The sequence below is a fragment of the Nothoprocta perdicaria genome, unplaced genomic scaffold (assembly GCF_003342845.1).
Source record: "Nothoprocta perdicaria isolate Ctin4 unplaced genomic scaffold, notPer1 scaffold_21, whole genome shotgun sequence".
Classification (NCBI taxonomy): domain Eukaryota; kingdom Metazoa; phylum Chordata; class Aves; order Tinamiformes; family Tinamidae; genus Nothoprocta; species Nothoprocta perdicaria.
In genome coordinates, this window is record NW_020455316.1 from 2,057,689 (window position 1) to 2,082,066 (window position 24,378).

General features: G+C 49.6%; 1 protein-coding gene across 1 annotated transcript in view; it reads right to left on the bottom strand.

Annotated features, from left to right (window-relative positions):
- The window catches only part of ANKRD6 (ankyrin repeat domain 6), a 24,103-nt gene extending 679 nt beyond the window's left edge, over positions 1-23,424 (bottom strand). The window contains 16 exon segments of the mRNA XM_026038472.1: positions 1-7; positions 10-240; positions 333-543; positions 747-860; positions 1,386-1,538; positions 2,603-2,803; positions 3,125-3,259; positions 3,539-3,643; positions 3,840-3,917; positions 4,149-4,247; positions 5,817-5,915; positions 6,441-6,539; positions 9,033-9,131; positions 10,099-10,197; positions 15,800-15,898; positions 23,258-23,424. The exon segment at positions 1-7 is cut by the window's left edge and continues 679 nt beyond it. Coding sequence (XP_025894257.1) covers positions 1-7; positions 10-240; positions 333-543; positions 747-860; positions 1,386-1,538; positions 2,603-2,803; positions 3,125-3,259; positions 3,539-3,643; positions 3,840-3,917; positions 4,149-4,247; positions 5,817-5,915; positions 6,441-6,539; positions 9,033-9,131; positions 10,099-10,197; positions 15,800-15,898; positions 23,258-23,377 — 1,949 coding nt within the window. The 5' untranslated portion in view covers positions 23,378-23,424.
- Between the last annotated feature and the right edge of the window lie 954 nt (positions 23,425-24,378).

Consider the following 24,378-nt stretch of genomic DNA (forward strand, 5'->3'; position numbering starts at 1 on the left):
GCCCCGGCCGCGTCTGCGTGGCCCTGTCCACGCGGGAGCCCCGCGGCGCCGCCTCGGCCTCCGCCGCGGCCTGCACCTTCACGTGCCGGAGCCGGGGCCCCGCGGGCTCCGGGGCCGCGGGCGGCTCCTGCTGGCACCGCGGGAAGGTGCCGCCGGCGGCAGCTCTGTCCTTGGGCCTGACGGCCTGGGGCGGCGCGGGGCAGGAGGCTGCTCCAGCAACACTGAGCTCTGCCTCCGTACCTGCAAAATAAAAATGTATTTTTAATACACACATATATAATTATAGATATAATAAACATATATCATCAGCTCCGGCGCGGCGGGGATGGTACCAGAGCCCCCATGGCGGCGCGGGGAGCCCTCGGCCGCCCGGCCCTCCCGGCTGCTCTGTGCGTTGGTCTCCGTGTCCAGCGTCTCCGGCAGCGACTCGCACGTGGACAGCGTGGACTTGATCCGCGAGGAGCGGCACTCGCCGGAGAGCCTGAGCTCCAGGCTCTGAATCTTCAACGTGYACCACGTCTTCAGCTCGTCCACCAGGGAGACCTGCAAGGAAGAGGCTGCAAGGCCGCGGGCCGCGCTCTGCCACACGGCGCAGGACGCGCACGGGGGCCACGAGCAGCGAGGCCGGTGCGGGAGACAACGCGACGCGCTGCATTTCCAACGCGACGCGCTGCCAGCTGCGTCCGGACAGCAGCTGGGGCCGGGACTAAGGTGTTGTTTGAAGCAACTCGGCCCCGTTCCGGTACCTGCCGTTTGTGCCCCTCGCTCCTCTGCAGCTCCGCGTGCTGCTGCAGGCGATGGAGGCACTCGCTTCGCTCGGCCGAGAGCCGCTCGCCCATGAGCTTGTCCAGAACGCGGAGCTGCGGGAAAAGCCAAGCCCAGCTGCAATGAGCGTGTGGAAAACTCGGCAAAAAGACTCACCTCCAGCCTTACAAATCAGCACTACAAGTGCAGGTAGCTTACAAAAAGCTGCCGTCACAGAATCATCTATCTGATAAAAAAAAGCTTAAAAAAAGTAATATAAAGGATTTAGAGCTGCAGTGCAAAGGAGCTCAACAAGAGGGATTTTACAGCTATAAATCCATCAGCTGTAGGACTACATTCTGTCTTTAGTTTCCTTCTTACAGCCTCAAACAGTTAGATTTATTGTCTAACCAAATGCCTGAAGCCACTTAGAAATTAAATGTGTTTTTGCTCAAGACCCTATTTAGTATCATTAGATCCCTGTAGTCTGTCACAGTTCCCAGGTCTTGAATATTACATTTCATTTTTTTTTTACAACACAAGAAGCAATAAATAGACAGTGACAATGAAAACATTCACTAATCTTAGGATTTATTTCTAAGAATCACATGGACAAGTAGACCTTGGAGTCACGTTCTTACTTGATGCTGAGTCTTGCTTTCCATTTGGCCCAGCTTAACGTTCATCTTGTCTTGCACTGTCCCAAACTCGGCTTTCATCTCTTCCACCGCTGCCTCCAGCTGATTCTCCAGTTTATTTATGAGAGGCTCACAACGACACCCGTTTATWGGGGCCTGCAAAGAGCAGCAGAGCTTGCGGTAGGAGTGGCTTGCAGAGGAAGCCCCTCTGCTTTCTGTGTGTGTGCTTGGAACAGCTTCCCAGCTGCTCGGGGTCAGTGTCGTGCTCGTCTGCACCGGTGCTGCCTCTCAGCCCCCGAGCAGCTCGCACAGCTCAGCAGAGACAGAGAGAGGMGCCAGCAGGACAGGCCTTGGGCTGCAGAAGCCCAGCCTGGCAAAGGATTCATCTCTGGGGACAGAGCCTAAAACAACCCACTGCTGCTTCCACTTGGGCCGCCGGTGCAGGCGGGGCAGCCTGTTGGGGCTGCGGCCCCAGGTGCTGCACCGCGTGTCCTGGTGCCGCCTCTCTGCATCCCGGGACAGAGCCCCCACACAGGGGTCAGCCCGGACGGCGGCTCGGAGCCTCCCCGGGGCGAAGGCAGCTCCTCCCGTCACCATCACCCGCAGGCAGAAACCGGCTCCCTCRGGGCTGCCGGGAGCCTCGCACAGCGGCTCCGAGTCTGTCCCCGGGGGAGCCCCCTTCTCACGGAATCGCAAGGGGGAAGGAAGGGACCTCTGGAGATCATCCAGTCCAAGTCCCCCTGCTCCAGCACGAGTCTGTGATCCTGTGACCCCAAAGCATTGCTGAATCAAACAGAAAGAACTGAAACAAAATGCACTGAACACGCTCAAGCTCTTGGTTTAGGCAGCCAGGTTAAATGCTCACAAAATGCTTTTCTTTTTCTTCCTCCCCCATCGAAAAAGCCCTTTACATTCCTGACCGGAACTCTTAACATTGCAAAGTGTATCCTAAAAGCACCAGGCTCATCCCCAAACACCGTTCACACCTCTACCAAAAGGAGGTAAGGAACAGCTCAAAACCAGCTCTGTGCTCGCACCCAGCACCAGCGAACGCAGCCCAGTGCTCACCCGGCTTGGTGCCCACCCAGAGCCGAGAYCCACGTGGGGACCGAGGTCCACGTGGGGACCGAAGCCCGCAGCGGCCATTTGAGAGGCACCACRGACCCCACGTGCCCGCTGCGTGTCCCTCACCGGCGTGACGTGGCCATCAGGCCGCTCACCTGCATGAGGCGCCCGTCGCGGCCCCGGTACAGCGTGTAGAGCTGGTAGGCCCGCGCCTCGTGCGGCGGCGGCGGCGCTGGGGGCGGCGAGGGGCCGCCGCGCTTGCCCCTGCGCTTGGGCTGCTGCTGCTGCTGCTGCTGCTGGGGCCCCGCGAGGGCCTGCTGGTCGGCCGGGGGGACGGGGTCGGAGAGGGCCGAAACCTGCGGGAACAGGGAGCGCCGCTGCACTGCTCACGGGCCCTCCAGCCCCACGGGGACTCGGAAGGTCCCCTGTGGCAACTGCTGCAAAAACCTGACAGACACGTTAAGCCCAGCTGCTGTGAGTGGCCACAACCCACCGTTTATCAGCACAATAACCAGATTTCTGTCCAAACCCAGCTTGTGTGACACCCCAGGGAAAAGAATTTCCCCCCCAGAGATGAGTTTTGGCTGCAGACTGCTCGCACTCCATGGCAGAGGTCAGGGAGCAGGCGGGGAGGACACATGCACTGTCAGCCGGCATACCCGTCAGTCCCTGGCTACCTTTTCCTTGGGCTGCTTCCTTTTGCCCCTCTTGCCCGCCGGCGAGGCGGAGCGGGGCTCCTCCTTCAGCTYGCTCCTCCCCGGCGCCGCCGGCTGCTCGCTGCTCGCGGTGTCCTCCGCAGCCGAGGCGCTGCCCTGGTGCGGGGAAGGCACGGAGAGCGCGCGTAGGGATGCAGAAAAAGCAGCTGTTCTGCACGTTCTCAATGCCGAGCAGGTCGGCACGAGCCAAGGGCCCCGAGACGGGGGCTTCAGCAGCAGAGCATGTCCCTGTGCCGCGGGACTGCCCCCGGCTGGGCCGCGCAGCCTGCTGCTGCCCCCCACAACAGGGACGGACACATCCCCCMACATGGTTTGGGCCCTCGTGATTTCTTCCCCACTGCCCCATGGCCATGCAGCCGGTGATGGGGTCTGTACCTTGCTCTGCACCACTTCATCGCGAGGCACGGACTGCGCCCGCCTCTCCTCCTTCAGCCTCTCCCTCTTCTTCCTCAGGCTCCTCCCRCGGTTAAAGCGTGACACCTGAGGGCAGACGGGGATCCTGGGTGCCCAGCAAAGCAGGGGGGCAGCCCCGGGACTGTCCCCACAGCCTGGGGGCAGGCGGCTCCCCAGGGCTCGAGCTCAGGCCCCGAGGGCCGCGGTGACGCCGAGCCGGCCCTCAGCTCCCTGCGCCAGGGCCAGACACTCCCTGCGCCAGGGCCGGACACGGGCCGCCTACCTGGGACGCCTTGGTGAGGAGCAGGGCAACCTCGGGGTTGTTGTTCTGCCTGGCAGCCTCCAGAGGCGTCTGCCCTGCCTGGGGGGAGAAGAGCACGGGGCTTGCTTCAACGGACAAAGCGCTGAAAACGCAGCATTTCCCCCCGGAATGTGAGCAAGTGCTCTGCGCACCACAGCAAAATGGCCAAGAGCCTGAGTTCTCCCAGATTTAATGTAGCTCTCTAACCAAATATTTTCTACCAACGCTAGAAAAACTTGCTCGGAGCCTGCGCTAATACAAAACATGAAGGAAACTCCACGTCCTACTTACGTTGTTGACAACTGATGTATCAGCCCCCGCCTCCAGCAGCAGCTTAACCACCTTCTTGTGATTCAGAGCYGCGGCGACGTGGAGCGCGGTGTCTCCGGCCTGGAAAGGGCAATGGAAAACGCAGCCATGCAGCGGGCGCCTTGGGAGAACCGCAGCCTCCCAAAGGCCGCTCCAGCTTCGGGAGACCTGCTGGTCTCCACGCAACAACTGCTCTTAAATTAGACTTGGCTGGGAAAAACACAATGGGAGAGGAAGGAGGCAGGAAGGGCAAAAGCTGCTGTGGCTGCTGCCCTCGCCGGAGAGCGGAGGTGCCCGGGAAGCCCCGGCTGGCGCCGCTTCCCCAATACGGGAGCGCCGGGCAGCCACACAGGCTCACGTGGTTAATGTTCAGCAGTTCCTTTCACAAATTAAAACAGAAAATCTCATCTGCAAATGAAATTACACGGCAAATTCAACGTGCTGAAACTCATCCTGTAATAGCTCCTATCTAAGGAGCACACAGATCAGACAGCATCTTTGTGATCCTGGGCTCTAYATGAAAGGTTTCCCAGGAACATGAGATCAGGTGGTAAAATACCACATAGGATATTTATTTAGCAGCTTTAATGTAATTTTAATGCATTAAATCCATTCCCTTCTATCACCCAATTAGGCTATGCATTCAGGGACAGCATTCAGGTATTTCCCACGTAAAAAAAAAAAAAAAAAAAAAAAACGAAAGAACACAAGTCAAAAATAAAAAAAATAAAAAATCTAATAAAAAAAAAAAAAAAAAAAAAAAAAAAAAAAGCATGATTAATTCTAGCTATGCTGTGTATACTGAATTTAAAGCAGTCTTTCTTCTTGTTTGCTTTACTTTTAATTCCCACTACTTCATAATGCATCAGGGCAAAACAAAATTTCCAAAGCAAATTGCACTTCTGTACCATCTGAACAGTGGGGAGTTCTGCTTCACAGTAACCAAGTGCTGTAATCACAGAATCCCAGAAGGGTTGAGGTTGGAAGAGACCTCTAGAGATCATCCAGTCCAAYCCCCTGCTCCAGCAGGGACACCCAGAGCACGGGGCACAGGGCGGCATCCAGGCGGGTTGGGAAGATCTCCAGAGAAGGAGACTCCACAGCCTCCCCGGTCAGCCTGTGCCAGGGCTCTGGCACCCTCACAGGGATGAAGCTCCTTCTCACACGGAAATGGAACTGCCTRTATTTCAGCTTGTACCCATTGCCCCTTGTCCTATCCCTGGCCACCACCAAGAAGAGTGTGGCCACATCCTCTTTACATTCTCCCCTCGATGGCACTAATATGATTACCTTGGAGAAAGCCCAAATCCCTGGCACATTCCCGCGCTGCACAGCAGCAGCAGAGCCAGGCCTGAGGAGTCCTGACCACCACCTCGACACTTGTGCCCTGCCCCTCTCCGGTGACCCCCTTTGCATGATCATGCCGGTAAGGACACCCGTAAACAGGAAATGCTTTAAAGAAACCATGCAAATGTGATGGCAAAACAAAAAGCCACTGATATGCCAGTACTTCTAGCTGATTTTTAGAAGCTCAGGCATGGAGTATGGCAGGGTAAGAGATATCCGAGCGGGATTGCCTGGGCAGGAATCCCTCCTTCCAGCGCCTCTGTGCGCAAAGGGTGCCCGTCGCAGTGAGGTTCATGCACTGACCTGGTTCTTTTCATGGACTGAACAGAAAGCAGTGAGCAGCACCCTAACGATGGGCAAGTGATTATAGCGAGCAGCCACATGCAGACAGGTATCTCCTGCCTGCAAACAGAAACAAAGCTCTGAGCACGTCGTTGCAGCGGGAAAGTCTGCGCTTGCCACRGTGCTCCCGGGTGGAATGATCCTATTAAAACAAGACAGTTGTAAACGAGATGCTCCTGCTCTGGGAGCAGTACAAGAGCCACCACCACAGCCAGCAAGGGTTAACAGCAGCTGGGAGGTGGTGTGGAGGGCCCTGGATTTTGGAGATGCTGATGGGAAATGTGTCTGTAAGTGAAGCAGCACATGGCTCCTGGGCATTCCTGCACTGCCAAAGCTGCTTTGTGTTTCTGCATCAAACCTGAGCCCCAAACCAGCACCTTTTACCACCCCAGCTTGCTTTCCTGCAAGTGCAAGGAGGGAGGCAGGCTCAGCGCAGCCGCAGGCCCTCGGCAAAGCCGGGGGAGAACAGTGTTCATGACAAAAATCATGGTTTAAATGGTCCCAAGCATTTCCACCTGTCAGAATAATGCAGGTAATTAATACAAAGACACACAAACATTCACACAGGCCAATTTTCAAACTCACGTTATTTTTGAGATCTGCTCGAGAGCCGCCGAGCAGCAGCACGCGGGTACTCTGGGAATGGCTGTTCTGGCACGCCAGGTGGAGAGGTGTGTTACCTGCCTTGGAGAAACACAGGGAAATATAAAATCCATCTTTAGAAACCGGACAGAAATCTCTTTTAGAAGGATTAAAAAGTAAAAATTTCCCATTTCTCAGCCGTGGGAATCTGCTGCTGTTATTTCAACAACAAAGCTATGAGCTGAACGCACCTGAGACTGAAATGTCCTCTCCAGCATGAAATCATTTACCTGGGGTGCCATAAAGGTGGGAATGGGACAGCTTAAAGAAGTTGGCACTGCTCAAGTCTGCTTACAGGAAGCAAAGAATCTAGACACTAGATCTAGAAACTAGAAACTAGATCTAGAAACTTTCTGTCATCAAAAATGAACAGCATTAATAATAACTTACTTTGAATAAATAGCACTTCCCATTTCTTGAAGTGGCCAGAACCTRGCTTTCAATCCTATTATCTACACAACATTTTCCTTCTCTGCTTGTCTCTGTCTCTAATCTGCTGCAAACATGTAAAAATCAGCACAGTGATCAGTGGCAAAGACAGGCGGGAGGTGAAGGAGGATCCTGCAGGGCCCTTGCTCAGCAGCCACGTTCCCTGTGACCCACCAGCCCTGGGGAAGCATCTTCATGTGGGGCCGGCCCCACTGGTGACACCGCGGCCCTGTCCCGTCTCAGCAGGCAGAGCAAAGGGAGGCGACATTCTCCTTCCTCCCCACATGGTCCAACTCCTCTGCCTTGTATTCACATGGTGTTTCCACCACAGAAATCCAGTCCTTGTGTTTGCAATTACAGGGTGCAGAGTTCAGGGTACAGAGGAGAGCCTGCAGGCTCACAGAGCACAGAAGTCCTCAGGCAAGAGGGGAAAAGGGGAACAGAAGGGACACAGAAACCTTCAAGCTCCCACAGATTCACACATTAAGGTTTAGAAGGCAGTTTTTACTAACCTAAAGCCAGAGTTTTTTTACCTGTGTGTTTTTTCTAATATTTTGAGGGGTTGTATTAGTCTGACAATATTTGGCTTCCCTTGGCCTGAAAATGGTTGAGTTTGGGTCCCCAGGAACCAGAAGCGAAGAGGCTTCACACGCTTACTAGGCTGACTGCCTCACTCCATTATCTTCCTTAATTTGTCCCTCTGACTTTCAAGACACCGATCAAAGGGGCAGGATTTGAATTACAAAGGGACAACTCCCAGACGGAATCTAGCTCTGGCCTTTTGATGGCAGCAATATCGGCCCCAGCGTGGGTTCTAGCTGGGGGCAGACACAAGGGCTCTSTTCTTTGGGGCAGCCCCTGCAGAGCTGGGACTTTTAGGAAAAGCCATTGGGAGCAGTTTGAACTCCAGGCAGGAGGGGAGGCCCCAGGCCCTGTCCTGCCGGAGGAGCCGCTCGGAGCCGCTCGCAGGAGTCGCCAGCTCCGGAGCTCCCGGTGTGGCAGGGAGCTGGGCTCCACACAGGAGCTGCCTAGGTACGGAAACACCCGGGAATTTCACAGAGGAGCAGACTGGACCCAACCCCTCCTGCTTCCCGCTGCAGAGCTGCCTGGCAGCCCCAGAGCCCGTTGCTGCGAGTCGCCCGCTGCAGCTTCCAAGGCCCGCGGAGCCCATGGGGTGCCCTGCACCCACGTGTGGCCCTGGCTGCCCAAAAAGCGGGGGCCAGGGCGATGCCTGGCCCCCTGTCACACAAGGAGTCGGAATTCCTTCAAGAAAACCATTTTGGGGACTAAACAGCTTTAAGCTTTTTGCTTTTCTCAAGAGCAGAAGGGGTGGGAGCGTGTGCCCYTCTAAGCCTGGTCACTCGTTTTTCAGCAGCTCCTGAGAAAAGGTGACGTCCATTAAAAAACACAATCCCTAACACAAAGTACTAAGGGCGAGGGGCACGTACAGGAGCCCTGCACAGCAGCTGCTCACACAGAATCCAGGCCAGTCAGGTGCCAGCAGCACTGCCAGGCTCTGCTGTGCACGTGCTGGTTAAAAGAGCTCGTCTCTGAGCAGCTGGTATGTGCTGCATTGGAAAGACTTTCTAAGGGCCTCCACTAGTGCATTAAGAAGAATTCAAAAAAAAAGGGGGGGGGATTTTTTTCCCTCCTATGTTGTTTGCATTCATTTGGATAATTTCTCAAAATTGGACTGTGGATGCCCTTTTCCTATTCGCACAATTCATTTTTATTCTATCTTACACCAATCAGAATGACTCCACTCAGTATAAACAGTAATAGCAGCTCAACAGCGCTTCAAATGATGCATTAATTATGGCTAAATTAGTTAATTATTATTATTTATTAATATGCACATTAATTATGGCTAAAAAAACATGGGAATTTCGATGGAAGCATCCATGGAAACCTGTCAAAATATGGATTTCCTAATATCTGTGGAGGAATCATCGAGGTTTGACTGAGGTTTGCAGAAAGGACATGCAATCCCGCTGCGGCGCGCTGCGCAAGGCCGGGAGCGGCTGTGCCGCAGGAGGACGCGGATGCCCGGCGCGGTGCAGGGAAGCGCCCGGCGTGGCGCGGGGAAGCGCCTGGCGCGAGGCTCACCTTGTTCCTGACGAGGACGTTGGCGCCTGCCTTGACGAGGAGCCGGGCGGCGTGGCTGAACCCGTGCCAGCAGGCCTCGTGCAGCGCCGTGTTGCCGTCCTGCGGGGCACACGTGCGGGCTCAGCGCCGCGCTGCTCCCGCTCTCCCATCGCCTCCTACCGCATGGGCCTTGCCCACTGCCCGAGCCGCTACTGCATCTTGAGCAGGAGGGCACCRCACTTCCATCAGCAAGTGCCCGGCACTCTCATTCCTGCCCGTTCCTGCATCAGGGACGTGCCCAAGCAGCGCTGCCCTGCGAGGACCAGCCACACTCTGCTCCGTGTCAGCTGGAACGATGTCTGATGTTTACAGCCTTCTTCTCCCACAGTTTTCCCATAAAATTGTAACTTCTGAAGCTCTTGACAGCTACTCAGTAATTGTCTTTAGTTCCCAAGACAGAGCTGGGTAGTGGGGACAGAAGAAGGTTTTCATTGTGCTCCTACTCCACACAGCTCCAAGACGGGCTGTGCTGGGAGTTTCCTACCTTCCAGCATGTTTTTATCTGCTCCCAGGATGTTTTTACTTCGAGTATAACTAAGACCCATAGTAAGTTCTCAGCACACAACACTTACACCATCAGACCAAAATCCCCAAACAGGTACAAGACACACCACAGTGTCACCTGGAGAGGTCTTGGAACCCTGCAGGCTTTTGTCTTTCTACCGTCTACCTCTACTTCTTACCTCCTACTTTCTCCTACATCTCCCGGCAAGCAGAGGGAATGACCCTGTAGATTTGCTCTGGAATTTGGCATTAGTTATGTTTATTTCCAAACTAAATTTACAGTCTGGAACACTCTGCTTCTGGGATGAGCGAGGGAAATTGGGCAGTGTTTGAAGAAGGACAAATTAATTGAAAAAAATGACTGTGGTCAAAAGGTARGTAAATCTGAAGTTTATATTGAAGATAGGGCACATCTTTTTTCCAGTTCTAATTGCTTCTCAACCACCCAGCTCAGGACCCCAGACCCCCAGAGCCTCCGCGGGAGCAGAGGCCGCCGCGCCGGGCCCTGCTCCGGCTCCGCTACCTTGTCCTGTCGGTCCAAGGCACATCCCTCCTGGATGAGGGCGGCGACGATGTCCGTGTTGCCCACGACTGCGGCCCGGTGCAGCGCCGTCTGCTCCCCCTGCAAAGGCAGCAGCCCTTTAATCCACGTGCTTGCCACCTGGCTTTGCTTTAACACGGACACCTACAACATACATACACACACGCAGGGGTGACAAATTCCATGCCCCTACTGCCTAAATCCGAGCTGCCTTTGGAAGCAGTCCCCATGAATAACCCTCATCGCAGGTGCCAAGGTTAATGACGTTATTGTAGGTATCAGGGAGCTACGGAGCAACTGTTTRCAAGGCATCTCCTCTCATCACCATCCCATATGTGGCACAATCTCAYATCCTGAAAATATTGTATTAAGAAGGCAGTGGATCTAACACACTTGGCTTCACACACCCAATAGCCAGCAGTATTTATGGGGAACTAAAGGGAATTACAGGCTGCTGTAATTCATCAGAATGATCCTCCACTACTTACACTAACTGGATGAGGTGCTACTGCTTTGTCCCTGCCTGCTCCATGAATTCTGCTTGGATAAGGAACATGAGATGAGACCAGTCTCTCCAGCATCTCTGATTAAWTTACCAATTAATGTTAAGAGCGGAGGTAATTGCATGATGAGGACCCCAACAGTGAGACTATCAATTTATTTCATTCAAGCTCCTGAGTGGACTTAAGGTCCAAATGACTTCCATTTCTCATTGACACAGCAGTGAGTCGAGAGCTTCCTGCATCCATGTATTTCTTTTATGGCTCCGTTTCCAAAGGAAATGATGCTGATGTGATCATCTTGTCTGACTGCCCATCAGTTTCTCCTCTAATAACCCTTTAACTCACTTGCTGAGCTAGAGATGCCAGGACTGATTTCCTACAAGCCTTCCAGAAATGGAAGATTTGGGAGAACCAGTGGGCAGCTTTAACCAGGGAGCTCCACGGACTCCTGCACCATTCAGCCTGTCCCTCCACTCGGCTCCCCRTGTGCCACATGCCCTGCACAGGGGAGGCACCTGGAAAAATTTTATTTTTTAATGTGCACAGTGGCACAAGGGGTGCAAGAAATAGGGAGATATGCACAAGGGAGCTAGGCCTATTGGTGTGTGCAATTGTGATAAAAGAGAGGAAATGGGACAAACAGCCTGGGAGCCCAGTCCCCCCCTGCTTACCTAGATAACGGTCACCAAAAACACCCGAGGGGTAGAGATAAGCAAGGTACCCATGGAAAAAGCTTGCAGAGGAAGCTAGTCCTGGACAGATGCAAAATCCCTCTGCTACAATCCTTCACCAGACAGTATCAGACTAAATACCAAAACTGGAGGGGTTTCCCTGTTGTGTGTGTGTGTGTACGTGTCACACAGGCAACATTTACATAACTGGATAATTTGAATAATTTCTCAGCAGTAATTTGCAGGTGTGATTTATAAATTACTTTCAGTYGCTGCTTTATAATCATGTCACCACAAGGTAAAATGAGCACTGCCAACCCAACCTTTCAGGGACCCCCATGCACCACCTCCCATCACAAGTAAATCACACCACATTGGCTTATAATCATGAAGCTGATCATTTTTTAATGTTTGCTGAGGTTTTTTTTTTTTTTTTTTTTTTTTTTTTTTTTTTTTCAAATTTGCTAACTGTGCTTTGTCTTTAGAGCTTACCTTGTCCCTATTAAAACTGGAAATTTATTTTAGGGAAATTTAAAGAAAGGCAGTAATGCTTCCAGGAGCGGGGAATTTCAGACAAAAACACAAAGAACTGGAAAGTACAGCAGACTTTCTGAGCTTGTGTATCTATTCCTAAAGTAAAAAACTCCCAAAATGTTACGGAAAAATATGTCCAAATATACTTTCTCTCAAGTGCAATTGTCAAATACTTTCCAATTACTGCTACTGCCCTGAAAATTATGGAGGTGATCAGATTCATGGGAATGAACGGATTGGATCTAGTTTGTAATTAAGGATCTTCTTGCTGGGCCAATTTAAGTTAATGCTGTTCTTGTTATTAACCCAATCCCATTAAGTAATTGCATTGAGGACCCCGACTGCCACGGGCGCCAGCCTCGCCACACTCCACTTACACTCAACTCRTTACTGTTTTTTGTTGCTCTGACTTAAAGAAATATTAAAACCCTCGTGCTTTTCCCTACACTTTCCCTTTTCTCTGCTGCCTCCATCAGCTCTATCACCTCACTGAAAGCACCCTGCTTTCCCTCCTCACTGTCTCTCCCTGTTTGCAGAATCATCCAAACAAACTCCTTGCTGCAGGAGAACGGCACCAAAGCCAACCACAAAACCCTGTGCCTTCAACCCCTTGCACAAAGTGCTAGCCAGTCCTCTTGGGCTTTGAACTCCAGGCACTATGTTGATGGCAGCAGGGCTACAACGCTTGTAAAGGAAGAACATGACCATGCATAAAGGCTCTCCAGAGCATGCAAGAACATCCGAGCATCCTGAGGCAGCTGCACCCCAAGACAGGTAGCAGGCCCTGGAGTTTCTCAAGGCCAGTTTGCTTCTCTGCCCTTCTCTCCTAAAGAGCCAGCAAGAAGCCAGCACAAGAAGTATTTCACCCTGAGCAAGACACGATGATGCACGACCAGCAGAAGCCATCAAGGCACAAACATGACAAAGAAAACACARCACGAATGAGACTGAAACGGGACTGCAGAAATAAGCCGCTTTGTGTATCTATGTGCAGCTAGAACTCATTCTGAACTCCGGATTATTTTTCCATTTGAAATTAATATTCCGTTTTTTAAGAACAGGGGTTTCTGGGGGGAGGCTCCAGGGCTAAGCCCTTGTCTGTCCAGCACCTGTTTTCCCAGGTTGGCTCCCCGGGAGCCCGGGGGACATGGGGAGCTGGCGCCAGGGCCCCAGAGCAGAGCTCGCYATGCAGCCATGCACCCCAGCAGGGCTCCCCACGCCAGCACCTCACAGCATGCAGCCACCCAGGGGAGCCCAGGGCAACGCCAAGGCAACGTCTCTAACCTCCTTCTCTCTTCCTGATCTTCTAGGTTCCTTTCTAGCCTTTCTCTTCTGGTTTTTCTCATCTTTTTCAGCCTTGGTTTCCTTCACCGGGACCGTTTTCTCCTGGACTATTCCTGAGGTGGGTGCTGTGTGAATGCTCATGGACCACTCAGAGATGGCACTGGGATCCCAATAAGACTTGTCAGGAGCGGCAGGGAGAAGGAAGGAATTAGCTCCTGGGGTTGCGTATTCTACGGAGCTGGACTCCACGGGTTGAAATTCATAATAATCCCACTCCAGGCCACTGGAGGTCATTCTTCAACTAATTCTTACAGCTCTTACTGGGTTTTAAGGAACGTATCTGTGGAACATGAAGTCAGTGTTTTAATCTCTCCACGACATTTAGCAACTTTTAAGTTTCTGCTTATCATCTGGCAGATGAAAAAAATAACTTTTCATTTGTTTATTAACTAGTCAACTTCAGAATTAAATGTTTTTAGATGTTTATTGTCACTTAAAAACATGCATTTCAGCTTTTTAGAACCTGAAGGAAGATTGTCTTTGTATTTTCACAGTCCTGCAGTCAAATTGCAAGTCATTTACTTTTTAATGAAATATGTAATGCTCCCTTCTCTCACGAGCAACTTGATCTCTCAACCTAAGTGCGTAGTCCTGAAAAACAGCAATGAGATGTACAAGTGTTAATCAAAACTTTACTTGATGCTAAAATTCCTTCTCTGCCAATGAGCACACTGTAAAAGTGACTGAAAGATAATAATATAAACTGCAAAAATGAATTACACAAGGAGGAAACAGAGATACAGAACATTTTAAGACCTGTGTAAAAGCACAGCAGACATCCTCTTGTTAATACCTTTCGCAACTAAAAATCCTCATTTGGAGTCTGACTCTTCCTGCCCCGAGACAAATGCAAACACACACTCCTAAACCATGCAGCAACTCCYGAGGCTCTTCTTAACCCCAACTAGGCAATAAATACTCAATACAGAGCCAAAAAGCAAAACACATTTTAAAAGCTTGTACCTGCAAGTCAAGCATGTACGTAGTTTGCTCAGATTAGTCACTGCACTTAGAAGTGGCTTCCAGTTTGCATAAACTTAGCCCCTGAGAAGTTCACAGGAGATAGGGTCCTCCACGAGCTGAACCCTTCTGCAGTGCAAGAGTCTTTGCTGAATTCAGCTGATGCTCAACACACATCTGCTCTTTCCCTATGATGCCTAATGCATCAGGTTTATATATAGATAGCTTAGGTTTTATGACTACAGGATCAAATAAAAAGGTAATTTTCACAGCAACCCAGTTTCAGACTAAATCACTGACAGCCCTTAGCGTCTTAGAAGAGCAATGTACATTTTCAGGAAAACTGGCTGCACTTGTAAAGTAGCTATAATTTTGTCTTAAATCCCTGATGTGCATTTTTCCTGGGAGAGGTCTAAAAATGAACTCCCTATCCAAATCAACTGAAACTCTCACTACACTTGCAAAGCAGCCTCCTTTCACAGATGGGCACAGTGGAAGAACAGAGGGCAGAAAACACTTCTTCCTAGAAAAAACAAGTTCCTCAGTGTGAAGCTGGCCTGAACATCACCATCCCAGGCTTACCTGCCAGARACTGCTCAAATCTCACTGGGAAGCAACTGCTCATATGGAAAAAGAACACAGATTTCCCATTTTTAAAGACACTTAAAACCCACTGGATGGAAGAGGATTCTGAAAACACACCTAGGGGTTTCCTGCATCCTTTCAATGGTCATATAGGTGCCTCTGCTAGTCATCTTTGTATCTCTAGATTTTTTTAAAGAACCTCCCCCTTATTTATTACAGAGGGAACAAAATGAACCCTTTTCAAATTTGTTTCAGGATGCTCTCGTAATTATCATACCTGCACTTCCTTAKCACTTTGAAAGAGCATTTCAAAAGGGCTGGGTCCTTCATTAAATGTTTTGAGAAGTTGTTCCTGCCCTGAGTACAGGCATCTCAGAACCAATTGGAGCCAATATTAAAGCCAGAAATCACTGACAAATCTGAAAGGATCCCTGGTTATTTAACTGCTGCTATAGAGCCCAGCCTATATTGCTACTCATCACAGTGAGATGCCTAAAACAAGGTTAGGGAWCACTCCAACGTCCTCTAAAGCCAGGTCCAATATTCTAACTATTTTTGTGGAAAACTGGGGAATACTTACAACCTACGTGCTTTACTTGATGAYGACAAACTACCCTTTGCTAAATTCAATGCTAGTGACATTCTGCCAAAGATTCTGGCTCCCCTACCTGGAGCGGTGCCATAGGGTCCTGCACTCTATGGGGACTCTCCTTCACTCCTGCACCACCTGGCAGACCACTGCTCTCCTTGCTGCTCACACCAGCCCCGTGTAGCAAGAGCTCTTAGAAAGCTCTTCCTTCAACACGAGCTTCAACACGAGGACCAAGTCACTCTCCGAAAAACACCCCATTTTGCTTTGTTTCCCGTGCAGTTTTGCATCTCCAAATTACAGGTTACATCTCCAAATGAACATAGGGAGATAATACAAAAATACGGAGATGAAATAATACAGGAGACAGAYTTTGTTTCATTTAATCCCACTTCAAAGAAGCCATGTTCTGCTCTCATTTGCAAATTACTGATGAAACAACAGTCTTTCTTCCCTCCATCCCTCCACTCCAAAGGCGGCTGGTTACATATACTTACATCATCCTGAATATCCAGGTCACAACCTGCCTTCAGCAAAATCTGGACAACATGGAGATGGCCCTTGTGGGCAGCAAGATGCAGAGGGGTCCGACCATGCTATGAATGAGAAGAAAATAATAATATCTTAAGATATTATCTTATACATAGCAGTTGACCAGAATTTTATTGTCTTCTCCTCCACCTTCTGCTTATATCTCTCTGAAGCAACCTGCAAAAGCAACAACTGACACACATTAAGTGTACAGACAGAAGGGCTTTACCTTATTTTGTGCCTGCTGAACACTCCTCTTGCCCCTGCTGCAACATTGCAGTTTACCCTAATGATGCTCTACGAAATGGATATTCTACTCATGTAAAGTTACTCCTGTAAAAACCTAGATCCTGCCTTGTGTCCGTGCTTTAACAGAATTCAGGATGGGTTTTGCTTGTTTCTGTCCCTTTGGACCTAAAATTGTCAAGCACTTCCAGTTCCACTCTGTATCACAAAGCAGCTCTAACAGTCTAATTCATATATGGCAGTTGGTATCAACAGAAGAGCTATGGGATTTTTCTGTAGGACAGAAGCTCCCCTGAAAAAGGACGGAAAATTTGCAGTCACTCCAAGTGACTTAACGTATATGACAATCCATCTTGTTTTGAAAGATTACCAATCCCTAATCCATATAAAAATAGAGTATAAAATAGTCATCAGAAAAATAAATCTACAGTATAATTAAGGACAGCTTCCTAACGGAAAGACAGAAAAAAAAAGATTTAAATAAATGTAAAAAGCAAGAATTAAATAAGCAAAATAGCGTCTCCCTAACAAACAGGTTACAAAAATCTAAGTGAAATGGTAAGAAGAAAACAATACTTAATTATAATTGAGCTCCGATCATCCCTTGGCAGAATTTAAATTGAGACATTTCAGGAAAAGGGGAATAGTCTGTTTCTCCTAAAAGAGGTATAAGAATCTATGTTAAAAAATGCTAGAATGGTAAAGAGATTATAAGTACTAGTCTGGACAATGACAAAAAAAAAAAAAAAAAAGAGTTAGAATAAGCAATTCTCTAAAAATTGGTCCTATGAAAGCTAAAAAGACTGAACTCATAAGGAGAGAGTCACGAGTTAATGCCTGCTCCAGGAAGCATGGCAAAGCATCAATGTGAAAAGTGAGTGAAACACCTATTAAATAGGATTATTCTAAAACTCTTCATTATAAATTTCATCACAATCAGGAAAATTAGATCCCTGCCATCTTCATCACAAAGAATCATATTTTGTTCCTTCTATGAGACAAAGAAATTTTACTTTTTTCCTTGCCTGGATATCTATTTCTTCAGCATTGCAATTGCTGACATATATTTTCATTCCAAGGATCCATGAAGCTTATTTTACCCTGTGGAGGAGGGTAAACTGCCCTAGAAGATCAACCACAGAAGAAAAACCCCAAGAGCTGACCGACATGTAGTGGCGCTAAGTAAAGAGAAGCCAATCGTTATTTCTCAGACATCTTAAGGAGATTCTCCTCTGGGAAAGCTCCAAGCAAATAAAATCACCGATGAAGCTGAGCTGTTTTCATGCAGCAGTTCTGTATCYGAAGGGGATGGCAGAGCCTGGGCTGGGGGGAGCCAGTAGCACGTCCACGAGCCGCCGCAACCCCGTGGCACATGGAGCACRGAGCTGCAGGGAAGCCAGGAGCAGCAGCAGGGTTAGGAGTCTCCAGGCAACACTGCAAAGAAAAGCTCTCCACACTGACAAAGCATTCCCGTCCRCAAACAATGCCTCTGGATTAGGAGGCGTGCTCCGGCGCGCTCAGGTTGGTAGGCTCCAACTTTCTGTATGACTTAAGCGCCATAAATCACCTAACCGGACTGCTTTGCTTCCCGGCAGCATTCTCATGGATCACAAGAGCAACTCGCGGCAAAGCGGGTGCGCGGGGCGGGAGAAGGAAACGTGCGGAGCTCTGGGGGAGCGGCGCTCCAAAGGGGCCGCTTCCTGGGCAGACAACCACCTCCAAGCCCTGGAAAACAAGCCAAGGCGCCGCAGACGCYGGGGTTAGGGATCACCCCAAGGGAGAAGCGCGGGTGCGAGCTGAGGCGGGAGGCGCCGCAGGCCGGGCCGGGCGGCGCACACAGGGCCACAGGCCGAGCGCCACGGGCTGCCCACACGGAGCCTCCTCACGGAGGTCCTTCCCCRYGGGACTCGGCCCTTCCCCGCGGGACTCGGCCCTTGCCCCATGTGGTGGGATGGGACAGGAGGAGCCRTCGGCTTCGCCCTCCGCTCTCCTCCTGCAGGGCCGGGGCCACCCCTGGAGATCGGAGCAATGGGGCGAGTATTGGATGGGCTGGCAGAAAGCAGGAACACCAGGCTTCGGAAGCGGGGAGGTCAGCAGGCAAATCAGCTCCGTTCCCATCGCTTCAGCAAGGAAGCCGGGGCGCCATCGCGCCCTCCGCGCAGTGGGGAGCGGCGCGGGCTGCTCATGCCCGGGGATGTGCGGCTCTCCCTGCCCAGCATTGCACCGCTGCCATCTGCGAGCACTCCAAAATTTCATCCAGGCCCTCCAAACCCACCTGTCCTTGCTTTAAACATCTTGAGATATTAAAATGAAAGAGATTACTCACTGTATTCCAGCTTTTCCACAGGATTTTGGGGTTCAAAATTCCCTACCCAGAAAGGTAGGTCCAACCTCCTGAAGATACCTAGAAAGGCCTTCAAAGCCCAGAGCTCTGGCATACAGTCCTCATCTCTTCCCACCAGCTCCAGGYTAGGGAAGCAACGTCCCTAAAACTGCACCGGGAGAGCGGGAAGGAGGAGTGAGTCTAGAACATTCAACTGGTTAGAGGCTCAGGCGCTTGGAAAAGCACCGGTTMGCTCAGGATTAATCGTAATGTTGTAAAGCTGGCAATGCCATACACACTTTCTTTCATATATACAAAATCTAGGAAGAAGAACAAGGAAGAAAAAAGACAAATTCCCTCCTGCCTCCTTCAAAAGGACATTTCATATTAATCCCTGCAGCACTACACGTCCAAAGGGGCGTATTTGAATACACATATAGGGCCTAGGCAGAGGAAACATTACAAGCAAGAGTCTTAGATGCTCATTACAGCAAGACACCACTAAAGCCAGAGTCTACTTAACATGCAGATTACTGTCTTAGGAGCTTGGTATAATTTCCAAAGATTAACTGTAATGATTTCAGGGTTATTATCAGCTGCTATAGAAACATAAATGAGGCTTTTTTAAGTCTTGGATTAATGAATCAATAAAGCAGTCACTCRTACAAAAACACACGGCTAAAACATGTATTCACATGCAAATAATTGTTTCTGCAGATCACAAATCATGTAACTCCTCCCTTTTTACCAAGTTATTACAAAATAGAAGGAGTCTTGCACTGAGGCTGCAATTACCAGTGGTGACATGGAGCTGTAGCTGTGGGGTTTATCACATTGCAGCCAAGCACAAGTAAACACCCATTGGAATTTCAGTGGTAAAACACAGGRGTACAATTTTTATTTGCATTTATTTTTTATTCTGCCTTTCAAACGTTGGCAGGCACCTGTCCATRACTACGTTTTAGGAACAGATATTTTGTTTGAGCAACTTGCTTTTTGGTTGTGCTTTCTCCAACCGAATCCATACAGGCAGGGCTTAGCACCACCAGCTGCTGGACCCTGCCCTGTGTTTATATATCCATGCACTCTTTCACGTGAGCACATTCAGGTCTCYGTTTCACCACTGGGTTGAGCTACCCAAGCACCATTATTTAGTCATCCATTCTGCATTTATACAAAAACACACTTCTCCACATTTTATTAGAAACCTTCAAGAGAAACCCAAGTCTTGTCACACAGTTCACTGGTGATTTGTCGGACTGCTCACCGTGAATCACCTGCTCACTCAAATCCGCACAAAGTTTCTCACTGACCTCCACGGGCATTGAACAAGTCCCTAAATGTTGTTTTGATTTACTATTTAAAACAGACACTTAAAATAATAAGTAGTTTGTCAAATGCAAGGAACACAAAAATTGGAAAGCACTGAAATTTATTTATGTTTCTGTGCCGTTAATTTAAAGTGGAAGGTAGAAAGATTTCTCTCAGGATCTCAACATCGCAACATGCTCTCAAAGTAAGTCTTGATGACAACTCTAGCACAGAAATCTAAAAAAGTAAATAAATAAATAGCACTATTGAGTTAAAAAAAAAGAGAGAAAAAAGTAGAAGAAAAAGGCACTAGCATTTCCATGGCTTCTTCAGAAGATGATCAGTTCTTTGCAGAATTCAGTTCTCACTGAATGAAGGAACAAACACCTAAAAACATCAGTTCTCCACTGACTTCTGACTCTTTAGCCTCGTGCTTTTTCTCAGCCCCCCCTAGTTAAGGTGAATGGCAGTGCATGCAGAGGTGACAAAAAATGAAAGATGATTTTGTAGTTAAATTATTATTGACTGAAGCAGTGATTGACCACATAATATGACCTTTCATATGTGAGAACAGACCTGGAGCTGCTTTGCCAGCTGTCCAGCATTTAAAAGCTTGTGGTTTATTAGGGCAAATATGCCTCAGTTTTCAGAAGCCATGCTCAATCAGTCTAGCCAGAATAAAGAATTCTCTAGCATTTAGCAAGAGTTTATACAGCAAATCTTGCTCCAGAGCCCAGCCAATTTAAGACGAGGTTCTCTAAGGCACACTTTAAAAAATTTGGTCTGCATTTGCAGGTGCATATCTGAAATTACTTTTGACCCTGGAATGATGAGGGAACTTTTATTCTTACTGTAAAGAGCCTTTTCTCTGCATGTCTTACTCCAATAAAGCTCTGATAGAATTAAGCAGGTATTTTTGCTGAGAAGAACAAAAATCCCTTTTCTTAGAGCAAATCCTCAGAATTTAAAATTAAATTGACGGGAAAAAAACTAAGCCTCTGAACAAAAAGTAGAAAGTAAAAAATAGAAGGGGACTCAAGCATGCAAGTGAATAAAATGATTTTTATGCTTCATTCTGTAATTTTACGCTTCATTCTCAGGGGCTCCACTCCCTAAGATAAAAGGGGTCTTGTTTTCAATTTATCCAAAAGCTGGATCAATAATTCCCTGCTGTGACAAGCATGCCACCTAATTCCCATTCAGAAATTACACATTCCATCCCAAAACAGTAGTCTGTAGTAGCAGGGGTTATGATAGCAGCCGTAATTGTCATTACTGGATCAATTATTACCCCTTAACAGCAGCTGTTTGTTATTTTGCTCCTGCCCCACTTACTGGGAGGCTGCACAAGAACCCGGCCGGTCTAACAGCTGGGGAAAAACAAAACCCTCCGTATCTGGCCCGCTGGGCAGACGCAGACACAGCCACAAACTGCAGACACGGACAGCACGGCACCGAGCCCGAGGTAGCGAGCCCAAGCTCATGGGCTCTTGGGGGGACCTGAGGGGCAGACCATTCTCCCGAGCACCCTCGAGCCTCCTCCGCAATTTTGCTGTGGCCTGAAATTACTAAGCTCATCTATGAAAAGCAACAGGAGTTTACATCTCAGTTCTGGAAGCATTTACTTCTCTGTGATTAACACTGYTGAAACAAACTGAGCCACCAGCATCCAGCTGCAGTGACTGCTGATGTGCCGGGGTGCACCCAGGATCACCCCGTGGGGTGATTCAGCTTTTGTCTCCTGCAAACAACAACACCAGCTACAGAAAGGGATGGCCCCGAGCTCACCAGACACTGGGGTTGACTTAGGGAAGCTTAGGGAGGCTTTCCAGCTTTCCAGGGAAGACACAAACACCCCGGGCACATTCCCCCCCACCAGAGTGGCTTGGCTTTGCTTTTCCACGCGAAGGCTACGCATCAAAGCAAGTGCAAGAGGCTGGAAGCTGCCTGCATCAGCCAGGAAAGAAAAACGCACAGGAACTGCTTTTAACCAAAACCCCTGAGTTTGAAAACACGTGTTTCTAAAAACGTTTCCTTTCTTTTTTAGGAAGTCATATCCAGACACAGAGTGTCACAGTTTGCCTTAACTCCTCTCGCTGTAATTAACAGAGGAGCTGATAATTGCACAGCAGGTAACACTAACAAACGATTGTGGATTATGTCAACTTACCCAGCAAGCAGCTCAGACCATGACGAAAGATGCTCCATTTTCTGCTTCGAGGGGCATGGAACTTGGATGCAAAACTGCAGTAACATTCAACTTTATACAGAGCACGGCATCACTTTAACTACTTTCACTATTTTCAGATAACCTAGGAGGTAAAGACTTAAAAMCCCCCCAGGCCACCACTCAGACATCTGTAAATAAGCATTTCTTGATGTATTATTGACCACCTTAGTAGYTGTTCATCGGAGCCAAACACAACAGCAAGCAGAGCAACAGAGCCTGCTCACAGTTATTATATTGGTGCACTGCACCTAACATGGAGAGGCCTCTTCATGTTGGCAAGCAAATAGTTTTTGTAACTGTTTACCCTTGGACCACTCCAGCTTTCAAAATAACTACTACCTACAACCCAAACACTGCCTGGGGTTTGAAAACAACTGTCACTGACAGATAAAAAGAGTAAAAAGCAGATTAGCTATCAAACATACTCACATCTGGATTTTGTCTGTGAGTATTAACTTCCATACATTTATTGTGTTCAAAATCAGCATGGAAATACAAATAAGACTAGGCAAGACTGAGAACAAATATGRCATATGAATATGTCAAAACAGGAAGTCCCAAATTTTACTTCACAGCTCCATAAGAGCTAACTTACCCAATTCCTTTCAGGCCTTTCTGCTCAATGAACCTTCTCTACAACACCCACTTCTACCTCATCTTTTATCTACCATTATTACTTATAATGTGCTGAAAGTTAGGAATAGGTGGATAGTAATTTGGATTCTCATAAGGCTGTAGCAGAAATCCTTTGATGCTGACCTTATGCATAAGGGACAGAGCATAAAGTTTGCAGCCCCCAAGTTTGGAACTGATGGGAACTACACAGCAGAAAATCTGTAGATGAAAGGAAGAAAGTGAGGCCAGAAATTAGTCTGCTGCATCAAAACACTTTAAGAAACACTTTCTGTGTACCTTTATCTCACTACAACAGGGGCTTCCCCCCCACCATCCCCTCCTGCAGGAAGTTCTGCCCGGTAGCCCCGTTTCTCTCGCTGCTGCTGAACTGCTCCATGCATCACTTTGCACCTTGTTCCGAGGGCAGCGCACGCTTGGAAAGACGCCCGCGCGTCTTGAGGCGGCCCAGCACATCCCCAAGTCCGGCACGAGGTCACCGCCCTTCCACACCTCCCCACGAGGCACGAGCCTCCAGAAAAGCCAAGCCTGGCCCCAGAAAAGCCAAGCCTGGCCCCAGAAAAGCCAAGCCTGGCCCCAGCTACACCCAAAACCGCAGGGCTCCTGCGGCGTTTCCACACACAATGCCCGAGGAGCGAGGCGAGTTCCCGGGGATTTTGCCAAGCGTTTTTCTCCTGTTACCTTGGTAACTGCTACCTTGGCGCCCCTGTTGATAAGCTGCACCACATTATCCACTTGGCCCTTGTAGGCGGCTACGAGCAGGCGTTCGGAAAGCACAGCGACCACATCCTGCTGGCTCATGAATCAGCAGAGGAAGGTTTGCGGGCGAGCAGCGGGYGGGCTTCTTCGGTCCGAACCCGCGGGGCCTTCGGAGCGTCCCCGGAGCAGCAGCGGCGGCGAGGAAGGGCCCTGGGCACCGGGAGGAGCCGTCACCCCTGTGCCATCCCCTGCACCTGTGGACGAGAACAGAGCGCTGCCGTGAGCACCGCAGCTCACGGATTCTTCCCGGCCCTGCGGAAGGACAATGCCGGGAGAGGCTCCGGGGCTSCTGCTTGGGGGTCCCCGTGCAGTGCAGAGGGGCTGCAGACAAAAACGTGCTTTTTATTTTATTGCAATCTCATTCACRTGGGAGCAAAATCATTAAAGTTTCTGAAAACAACCCTCTTTTGGGCTAAGCTGTCTTTTTACGGCCCCCTCTCTCATTTTCTTCTTCTCTCCCAGGCTTTACCCCAGCCAAGCTCCAGCTACGTGTCTTCGTTGCAAACACCTGAGTCTGTTTGGGCCGAGGGAAGAGCAATAGGTGACAGCTACCTGGGGCAGATAGAAATGCACAACCTCTGCACTGGAAGGACTGAGGACAGGCAGCAATTGAAGGCAGCTGCCTGTGCCCTGACTAGTACAAAGCGCTTCACAGCCTCCTCTGAGGCACCGCAAGGACACCTGCAGCAGGGAGGAACTGGTCTGTGCTCTCCTCACGGAAACCCTGTTCCCAGGGCRTGTTCCCTGTGAGGGTGACAGAGCCCTGGCACAGGCTGCCCAGGGAGGCTGTGGAGTCTCCTTCTCTGGAGATCTTCCCAACCCGCCTGGATGCCGCCCTGTGCCCCGTGCTCTGGGTGTCCCTGCTGGAGCAGGGGGTTGGACTGGATGATCTCTAGAGGTCCCTTCCAACCTCAGCCATTCTGTGATTCTGTGAGAAGATCACTGAGACTGAGGGGTTCAGAACCTCCCCTTAGGGGAGGACTACAGCTTTATCTGTGCTCTAGCAAGATTTCATTTGTCTGAGCACAGCAAGAACACTTTAA